Source organism: Populus trichocarpa, chromosome 18 (genome assembly GCF_000002775.5).
Source record: "Populus trichocarpa isolate Nisqually-1 chromosome 18, P.trichocarpa_v4.1, whole genome shotgun sequence".
NCBI classification, from domain to species: Eukaryota; Viridiplantae; Streptophyta; class Magnoliopsida; order Malpighiales; family Salicaceae; genus Populus; species Populus trichocarpa.
The window spans coordinates 11,545,555-11,556,396 of NC_037302.2; the positions used below are offsets into that span (position 1 = coordinate 11,545,555).

Consider the following 10,842-nt stretch of genomic DNA (forward strand, 5'->3'; position numbering starts at 1 on the left):
GAACAGCACTATAATAGATTTAAAAGGTGTTTTGGAATATAATAAAAATTATTTTAAAAAATATATTAAAATAATAAATATTTTATTTTTAAAAAATATTTTTAATATCAACCACCAAAACAATTAAATATTATATATAAAAATAATTGTTTTTTAAAAAATTAAAATTCTTGAAAACACAGTTACGAAGTACGAACTCGTTCCAAATTGCCTCTCAATCGTCTAAGTAGTAAACTCATTACAATTTAACTAAATTAATCAGTCATTTTAAAATTAAAACTGACAAACGGAGGTTTCAAGGAATAAAAAACGTTAAAACAGATAAGAAAGGTAGAAAAGCAGATTTGATTTTGATGAACGCCATAATATGAAAACGAAATCCTTGTAATTGCAACAGATTTGAGATATGTCTGGTTTAAGAAGGCCGTGGTCCGATAATTCTCCTCTATTGTCCTCACGTAAAGAAAAACAACATACCTCCCCTGTCTCCTGCTCCTCCCCCTCCTCTCCTTCCTCAGTCGAAATGTCAACCGCCGCCGCAACCACCACTCCTCGCCGCTCCATCTTCCTTGGCGTCGACGTCGGCACCGGGAGCGCCCGCGCTGGTTATTTTACACCCCTCTTCTCTCTGTATTTTCCATGTATGCATCTTTGAATTGAAGGGTTGGATATATTGAAATGTTGTTGCAGGCCTGTTTGATGAGAGTGGAAAACTTCTGGGGTCTGCTAGTAGTCCTATACAAATATGGAAAGAAGGTGACTGTGTTGAGGTAATTACAAAAAAAGAAAAACCTTGAAATTCTTCTATTGCCGGTTTTCCCTTCTTTTCTTTTTATATAAAATTGATTGGGAATTGTTGCGTGTTCTTTTTTTCCAGCAATCTTCGACAGATATTTGGCATGCCATATGTGCCGCTGTGAAATCTGCGTGCTCCCTTGCAAATGTTTCAGGGAATGAAGTGACAGGGATGGGATTCGCGGCTACTTGTTCTCTTGGTTTGTAGAGTTTTTGAAAAATGTTACTGGAAGATACCTTTTGTTTTATTGTGGATTTTTGTTTTGATTGATGATGCGGGTGTAGAAATGTTACTTCTTATTTGACAAAGTGGTTTGATTTGACAGTTGCGGTCGATGCTGATGGAAGCCCTGTTACAGTTTCCTGGAGTGGTGATTCAAGACGGAATGTTATAGTATGGATGGATCACAGAGCTGTTAAACAAGCTGAAAAGATCAATTCTTCTAACTCACCAGTATTGCAATATTGTGGTGGAGCTCTTTCTCCTGAAATGGAGCCACCAAAGGTAGTTGGGAATGCATTAATTCCCTTGCTCAATCCTAAAATATGCTTTCTGTACATTAATTTGTTTGCACAACATATATATTCATCAATTCTAAGTTCAAATAATTGCCACCTGCATTACTATGTAGTTTTGGGCTTAGGGAGCAAGTGATTACTTTTTTTCGAGAATGATGTGGTAAAATTTGAACAGAATGGATACATGTTTTTAAATATTCTAGTCAGTTATGTTTAATGAAGACTATATTTGCAGCTTTTATGGGTGAAAGAAAATTTGCCAGAATCTTGGTCGATGGTGTTTAGATGGATGGACTTGAGTGATTGGTTGTCATACAGGTGATTTCCTTATCTTGCAGGCTTCTTCATGTCTAGGTATATTCTCATGGTCGAGTCAAATTTGCTCTTGCTGTCAAGAGCTTTTGCTGATTTCACTGTTTTCCTTTCCTCTCCCCCCCCCCCTCTTAAGAGCAACTGGAGATGATACTCGGAGTCTGTGCACAACAGTATGCAAATGGACTTATCTTGGTCATGCACACATGCAGCAGTTGAATGGGAAAGATTCCCGCAACATGGAAACTTGTGGATGGGATGATGATTTTTGGGAAGAGATTGGCTTAGGTGATCTTGTTGATGGGCATCATGCTAAAATTGGTATGCTTCTAGGAGTTCTATGCATCCTTTTCTTCCAGTAATGTAGATTATAAATATGCTTTACGTTCTTGTGATGCTGGACTGGCACCTCATTTTATTTTATGATATCTGGAAATAAAATTTAAGGGATGGACAACAGGACAATTGCTTTTCAGCTGATATGATTTGCCACCCTTTTCAGATTAATATCTAAGCTTCCATTTCTGTTGTTATTAGAGTTTGGGATTTTCAACTTATTGGAAACCTTAGTACATATCTAATTCCTCTAAGTTTACTGAGAATGAAAACGGACTTATGACTAATCTTGGTATTCAAGATTTGCACTGTCTTCTTCTTTTGTGGTGGACTACTGAAGTTTTTGTTATATCTGAAAAAATACCTTTCAACCTGAAAGTGATGAGTAACTCATAGCTTCTTATCATTTTAAAAGTATAGAATTGTATTTACTGGTACTTGGAGCTCTTGTTCAGTGTGAGTGACTTTTGTAATTTACACAGGACGAAGTGTAGCTTTCCCTGGTCATCCTTTGGGTTCTGGTTTAACTCCTACAGCTGCACAGGCAAGAAACTTTTGTGTTGAAGAATTCATATCGATTTCAAATGGTCTTCCCTTGAGGTCTTTTGATGAAGCAAATACAAATACAAGATTTTAAGACCATCTCTTTTATCTGGGCGTTAATACTTCTTTCTTCTGGGCTTCGAAGGCCTGACTTATGTATTCTTGACTCCAAAGTGAAGGCTACTTTTCCGTTCTAAACAGTGACCTACTTTTTCAGGAACTGGGTCTTGTGGCAGGAACACCTGTGGGGACTTCACTGATAGATGCTCATGCTGGTGGTGTGGGGATAATGGAAAGTGTCCCCGAGTTAGGTTCTGAAGCTAAAGGTATTGATGACATTTAAAAATGAATAAAAACTCCTCGTTTTTATCATGTCATATAAGAAGGTAATATGTTTACTTTCTAAAAAAATAACGTGTGCAGAGAATGATAATGAAGCTATATGTCATCGTATGGCATTAATCTGCGGTACTTCTACCTGTCATATGGCCGTGTCCCGAAACAAGCTATTTATTCCTGGGGTCTGGGGACCGTTTTGGTCAGGTAAAAATCCAAAAACATCCTTATCAGTATTTAGTTTTCTGACATTTAGTTTGAGGTCTGTGAATTTAGAGCTGGTTTTGGATTGCTTAGTTCAAACTTGTACACCTAATGCTTTTTCTTGTTTATATTCTCTACATGTGTGCTTGTTCGTATAATGAATTCCTAGTTAGACATCTAAGGATGCTCTAACCCTTCATTAATTTATTACTTAAATTTTTATTTATTGAAATTTTAACTTTAGATATTTTTAAGTGATGTATTTTTGAATCTTCTGTTGTGTTCCAATTATCGAATGCTTTTTGGTGGTATGGTTTGAGGAATGTATTATATCCAGGATCTGGTGGCAGTATCAGGAGTTGTACTTTTACTTTCTGCCACCATGAAGTGTTGCCATGAACTTTAATTTCTGGTCTTTTTATTTTTCTATTTGTGTAGCGATGATACCTGAGTACTGGCTTACAGAAGGTGGACAGAGTGCTACTGGTGCATTATTAGATTATATAATTGAAAATCATGCTGCTTCTCCCAGACTTGCAAATCGTGCTGCTTCTTTAAGTAAGAATATAGTTAACTTAGTCTGAAGCATGTGCATCTTAACTTAGTCATGGCTGATGCTCTCTACATTAGAATCGGCTTGGTTCTCTACTTCTCATTTTCTATATTTCAGAAATATCCATGTTTGAACTACTGAGCAATACAATCAAGACAATGATAGATGAACTGAAGTCTCCATTCCTTGCTGCTTTGACTGAACATATACATGTCCTTCCTGATTTTCATGGAAATAGGTAACTAATGGTGATGTGGCTTTTTCTGGGTTTAGTGCTGAGATGTCTGCTATGAACTTATTACATTTAGTTTGTGATAGAACAGGTCTCCCATTGCAGATCCAAAATCCAAAGGAATTGTTTTTGGCCTGACTCTAGAAACGAGTGAGAGACAGTTGGCTCTTTTATACCTTGCTACCGTACAGGGTATTGCATATGGTACACGTCACATTGTGGAGCACTGCAATGCTCATGGTCATAAAGTAAGAATGTCATGCTTTATGCACTAATTTGTAGTAGTTCAATTTCATAGCTATTTTGTTGTTTATAATCCTTGTTAGACGATCAATGTATCCAAGGGATGGAAGTACACTTCATATTGAATTTTCACTCCATCTGAAAACATTGTGCTCATGTTAGATATAAACTCCATTGAAGATGCACTTAGTAGTTGCTATGAAGTTTTCCACATGTTCAAGCCTAGAGGTGAAGGTGACTGGATGGTTGTCAAATAGGAGTTAAATCACCATTAGAAAAAATGATCACCTGGCTATATAGCAACTCTCATCATGTCCCGAACCACTAGGAGTAGTAAACACGTGCTTATGCTAGAATAAATGGTTTTGAATTACATTGCTATGCGACATTGAAAATTAAGCAATTATTTGTATTTTAATTAATTTTTTCTATGAGATGCAAGTGTGCACTTCTTAACACTTAGCTAACAAACTATGCTACTCTCAAACAAGTATGTGAAGACAGCTGATAAAGTCTGATGTAGAGCAGAAGCAGTAACTTTGACCAATAATGTTCAGATAAGCAATCAGTTAGTAGCTGTTTAAATTAGAAGCTTAATTTGAATATTTCTGACCAATATCTATCAGGAGATTTGTTCTGTTTGGCAAGAACTGCTTGAGTGTTCTTAGTCATTGATGTGGTGACTATTTGCCACATTGTTATTTTCATAACCCTCATTTTGTTTTCTTTCGTGTCTCTCTTTGCAGATCGATACATTACTTGCATGTGGTGGCCTCTCAAAGAACTCCCTCTACATCCAAGAACATGCAGATATCCTTGGTACTTTGTTACTTCTTTTCCACCACAGTTGCCTCTTATATTTTTTGCTTAGTGTATAGCATGTTTCCTTTCCTTTTTCTTTTTTAAAACTTTACTATTTGATTTTATTCCTTTTGGAAGATAGATAACCTTAGCGTAAGAATTTTAAGAAGCACCCAACTGTAGTCTTGCAAATTAACAATTGATTGAGAGTTGGTGTTCTTGTATTGGTTATTGATTTCAACTTATCATACCATACCAGTGTTATCAAAAGGCGCTCGCTTAAGCGCTATAGGCGAGTGAGGCCACAACATCTTTATTAGCCTCAAGCGATGAATTTCAATGAAGTGCTGCCTAGGCGAGTGCCTGGTGGGTGGGTGGGTGTTAGGCGTTAAAGCCAGCACCTGCTTTAAATACATCTTTTTTTTTAACTGATTTATGTTTTGACATGTTTGTCCTTTTTTAATCTACCACAAGAAACAATTTATGGGTATTTTTGTAAAAAAAAAAGATTAGGGTAAAAAAATAATAATAAAATCATTAAAATGGTAGACAAACAAACAAGGAAGGACACCTTAGAAGAGAAACAACAGCTACACTTTCATTTATTTCTTCACTTTTTTGCGCTCCCCCAAACCCCCCCTTCCTTCTCTCTCTTCACATGTTCATTTTAATGGTGTTATGCTGCTGAAATTTTTAACCTTCTGTTTTTATATTTTCTTTTGATTTTCTAATGATCTAATCTTAATTGGAAAGATATATATATATATATATATAGCATATTGTCTTGGTTCATTTAGGCAAGCGCCTAGCGCTTTAGGCATTTTACAGGCTTGGCACCTATTAGCGCATTTGACAACATTGTACCATACTGCACCAATATATTTGCGTTTAACTTTGTATACAGTTTTTGACTGTTTTCTCCATTTAGTAGTGTTATGTGTGGACAGAAAAAAGAAAGTAACGTGTAATGTGTGACAAAGGAAATAGTTTTTAGCGTGAGTGATTGGCTTTGCATGGAAATAGGTCTGCTAGCTTAGAAAACTGGATTGTCTAGTTGAAAATATCCGGGTTGTAGTTTCAGTAGTAAAGCATAGTGCTAACTTCAATATAAATTTTCATGACATCAATCATCAATGTTGAATGGTGGGTAAAAGGAATCAGTTAAACCTCTATTCACACTGTGATACTCTTCCTACTGTGATGTCTTTCTCCATTCACAATACACTCCATGGTCTTTTAAACAATGTCATGTATGCGTTGAAGAAATTAAAACTAGCCCATTCGTTTTTGGCACAGGTTGCCCTATTGTACTTCCACGAGAAAGTGAATCTGTGCTCTTGGGTGCTGCTATTCTTGGTGCCGTTGCTTCAAAGAAATACTCAAGTCTTACTGAGGCCATGAAGGCGCTGAATGCAGCTGGTCAGGTATGCATATGCCAGTTTATGTGATCAGTGTTATCGATTTAATTTATTTTTGATTTAATGTATCAAGTATTTGTAGGTCATTCATCCATCAAAAAACCCAAAGGTGAAGAAGTATCATGATGCCAAATATCGTATTTTCCATGATCTCTATGAGCAGCAGCTCTCTCAGCGTTCTATCATGGCTCAAGCCTTGGAGTAGAATGTGCCACTTTTGAAGACTCGTGAATGCTTGAGCATTCTTTGGTGAAAGTCTTGGCCTGGTAATCACTAGTGGATGCACTTGAATTTTGATAGTCACTTCAAAAATATAGTTGATTTTTTTTTTAAAAAATAATATTCTGGGAGTTTAATTTTACATGGGATGGTCAAGTTTATCATGTATATAAATTAGTTCAAACAGTTTCACCAATGTTGAGTTCTTCTGATGTGTGCCCTAATTGTGAATAGGAGAAAAAATGTAAAAAATTACTCATTGGAAAAGCAAAAGATGATATTGCATGTGCGCTTAGATTTTTATTGAATTAAAAGAAATGATACATTTCTGGAATCGTATCTTTAGAAATATAAAAAGGCTTATAGCGAGGGTCTACTCAAACAACTAGATGAGACGGTGAAGAAGTGGTGTCAATACTCCGGCAAAGGATTAGGACGATGTAGGGTACTCAATAGTCTCATACAAGGGTGCTTTCCTAGTGGTGGGGGATTAGTTGAGCAGCATTTGAACGTCCTTTTCTCTTTTTAAGGGGGTGTTGATGGTGGAGGCTCAGTGGTGTTTTTGGGAGGGTGATGGTGGAGACTGAGTGGTGTTTTTTGGGAGGGTGATGGCGAGGTGGGTGCAGCTGGATTTGGTGGAGATGAGTCTTGGGAGGAGGGAGCTGAGTTTATTAGTGATTTCTCCACATGTTAAGTGTTGCTATACGAAGTTTGTACTGAATTTGTGCAATTGATTGAGGTCTTTTTATAATTGGACATGAATATATGATCGCACAAAAGGTTTTTTTTTCCCGTTTATTTCTCAAGGAGGAACTGGCATAAAGGTGAAAAGAGAGGGGATGAAAATTTCAATTTATGACATGTACCAAAAATGTACATAAATCACCATAAGGATACCTTATTCATAAAAAAAAAAAAAAAGCAAAGAGAAGAAAAAAAAGGAAATTCAAAATTTGAAAATAGAAGAAAAATAAGAGATGTTTCTAGTTTTTATTGTTGCTAGCATATTGTCCCGTGTTTTGTAGGGATCAATAACAAATTTTTTTTAAAAAATATAAAAAAAAATGAAAAGTATAAAAATATATTAAGTGTTTTGGGTCTGATAGCAATGTCAGACCCAATACTATTGAGTCTGGCAATCAAGTGATACCTACTATCCTTGAATCTAGTGGTTAAGAAGTCCAAAAGCTATTGGATTTAACTAGACAGCTAGATCCAATACTAATGGATCCTGCTAGAGGCTAGAGGCAGCTAGATCCAAGTTGTATTTCAAAAGTTGGCGAGTCTGACTGAGCAGTCGGATTCACATCATTGGATCGTGCTTGACAACAAGATCCAAAGCTATTGGGGGGATTGGATTGTCGTTCTTATGCTTCCCCACCATTTGGCCATAATGTTATTTTTAGGTAGGGTTTGAGGTAATTTGTTTTGATGTTTTAAAAATATTTTTGTAGAACATTAATTTTTTTTTTTGCTGTAAATAATGGAGTATCCAAAATATGTAATATTCTTGGGATAAGAAACACAATTATGAGATTAGATCTGGCTATGAAAGTAACCCGTGATCTATTAATCTAAACATATTTTTTTTATTATTAAAATAATATTATCTTAAGATTTTGTTTAAAAAAAAAAAAAATCAAGTTAATGATGATTAACTCTGTATCCATGACACAAGTAGGGTTGATAACTTATGATCAGTAAAAAAACAAAAATGATCGATTTGGGAGCTCATTGCTACCTTGGAAAGGAACACACAATTAATGAAGAAATAAAATAATGAAATCATGGATAAGGTCTCGCATGAATCCGTGACTAATGTACACGTATATACTTACAACATTAATTAGCATTGGATTGCAAGTATCTACTCAATTTGTATACTTATCTGGCAAATCCATATCCCAACTGTCTACAACCTCCATGGTTTCATAGCTAGATTGGTGCTGCTGAATTATTATTTTTTTAACATGAAAAAAATTAATTATGCTAAATTTAAGATTCAGGTTATTAATTTTATTAGATTTAATAATCTTAGTTAATTTAATAATATATATAAAAAATTAACAACAACAACAGAGAAATTGAAGAAAACAATTAGCCTGGGTCAAACTGAATTAACACATAAAACCCGTGACGTGATATATGAGATTGGAATAACCTTATAGAACAATGGAATCAGAAACATTTAATTGTAAAAAAAGATCTGGAAAAAAAACCAAGTCCTCGGGTCAGTCTTTCAAACTTGTGACCCGAATCTTGAGGCCGAAATCATCTCGCAAGAGACAAACCCGAAAAAATTATGAAGTCAAAAATTCCAATCCCATGGATTATTTAGAATAATATAAATAGCAATAAAAAAAGCAAGTACCAAATCTGAAAGAAAAATAAATCAAATGGCTGCTTTGAGAATGTACAGGGGAGGGCGTTGAAATCAAGGAGCAAAGAGGATGGAAGAAAAAAAACGGTTACCAGAGCAAAACCCAATATGTTTTGCAACACGTGTCGTCTAGTAATGGAGGCGATGTCTTGGGGGTTAAAACATTAACATTGGGTCTGGTTGTCAAGCCAGACTCAACAGCTTTTAGCACAACAAATACTTTATGTCTACAGTGTGGTTCACAGTACAATAAGTCTATGTTCACAGTAAATGCACAATGTTTTTCTCATGCCTTTTAAAGTATAGTGTAATTTTTAAGTTACTGTATTTAAGGATTTTTTTTTATAACTCAAAAAAAAAAAAAAAAAAGACAGAGACATTTCACTCATAGAACATGACCGGATAGGTGGCTCCCTTGTGAGCTGACCTCATTTTTTTGTAGTGTAAAAAAATATGTTAAGATGATACGAGAGTTCTTAAGAAAACAAATAAAAAAAGAATTGGATAATTGACTTGATTAAGTTTAATAAACTCAGTTAATTTCATTACATTAATAAAAAAAATTCAACAACAGAAAATAAAGTGAAAAAAATGACAAAAAAAGGTAAAAAAAAATCCAACCCAAGTCCATTTGAGTTAGCATGCAAAATATGAAACTTGATCACAACACTAGGGTAACCCGTCGAAAGTAAATCAAATAAAATCATGAAGCTCAATTATCAAAAAATTTAATGTCAAAGAGAGAAACTGAAAAAAATTCTTTTTTTGAAAAACCAACAAAAAAAACCTAAGTCAAACTAGGTTAATTTACCACCTCGTCATTATGAGCATAAGATTGATATAACCTAATAGAAAGAAAAGTGGTAAAAAAAGCATGAAAACTAATTCTCAATCAATTATCAAATATTGAAGGATAAAATTTAAATAAAAAATATTTTTTTAAAAATTAAATGTTGAAAGATCTCATATGATAAAAAACAGAAATGGAGAAACTAAAGGATGAAAAAAAATCAAATGTAGAAGCTCAATTATAAAAGAAATTGAAAAAACATATTTTTTTTTTGAAAAACCAACAAAAAAACTCAAGTTAAACCAGGTTAATCCACCACCCTGTCATCATGAGTATAAGATTGAGATAATCCAATAGAAAGGAAAATGACAAAAAAAGAGCATGAAGACCAATTCTCAATCAATCATCAAATGTTGAAGGATGCAATTGAAATAAAAAAACAATTTAAAAAAATCAAATGTTGAAGGATATCATCAGATAAAGAAAAAAAATTAAATGAGAACATTATAACCTCATAAATTTAAAACTCAGTTTCTAACAAATAAAATATTGAATGAAAAAAAATTAAAGAATAAAATATAATCCAAAAAAAGTCGAAAAAAACCGACTCGAGTCCACCCAGGTCAGCATGCAAAATCTACGACCTGGTTGTGATATTAGGGTAACCTTATCGAGAATAAAACCATGAGATTATAAAAAAACACCAAGCGAACCCGGATGAATTTTCTAAACATGGGTTAATCTTTCAAATTTGCAACATGTGAAATCCTAAATCTTAAACTAAATCAATAAGCTTAATTCCAAACTAATTTAATGTTGAATGATGAAACTTGAAAAAAAAATTTAAAAACTTGTCTAAGTAAAAAAAAATAACAATAAAAAGAAAAAAAAATCATATCTGATAGAAGAAAAAACCAAATGAAGGATAAATTCACAAAAAATTCAATTTTAAAAATTATCTCAAATAAAATAAATATTAATATAAAAAATAAAAAACAAATCTGACATGTAAAATAACCTTTTATGAGGATAAGGCAGCACTACCAAAAAAAAAAAAAACCCAACTAAATAAAGCGATGATATGAATTTTGTAAATAAAAAAAGATAAAAGCATAATGGTATTATTGTTGCATTAGAAATTGCTTACAATTCTAGCCGACA

At 34.0% G+C, this 10,842-nt stretch overlaps 1 protein-coding gene across 1 annotated transcript; it reads left to right on the forward strand.

Moving 5' to 3' along the window:
- The first annotated feature begins 311 nt into the window (after positions 1 to 311).
- On the forward strand, positions 312 to 6,707 carry LOC7488990 (uncharacterized). Its single transcript, XM_024589702.2, has 15 exons — positions 312 to 605; positions 691 to 770; positions 878 to 995; positions 1,122 to 1,300; positions 1,550 to 1,632; positions 1,763 to 1,947; positions 2,445 to 2,506; positions 2,723 to 2,831; positions 2,929 to 3,048; positions 3,484 to 3,603; positions 3,716 to 3,836; positions 3,922 to 4,078; positions 4,820 to 4,892; positions 6,171 to 6,298; positions 6,375 to 6,707. The coding sequence occupies exons 1-15, from the start codon at positions 407 to 409 to the stop codon at positions 6,495 to 6,497; spliced, it is 1,857 nt and encodes a 618-aa protein (XP_024445470.1). The 5' UTR covers positions 312 to 406; the 3' UTR covers positions 6,498 to 6,707.
- The last annotated feature ends 4,135 nt before the right edge of the window (positions 6,708 to 10,842 follow it).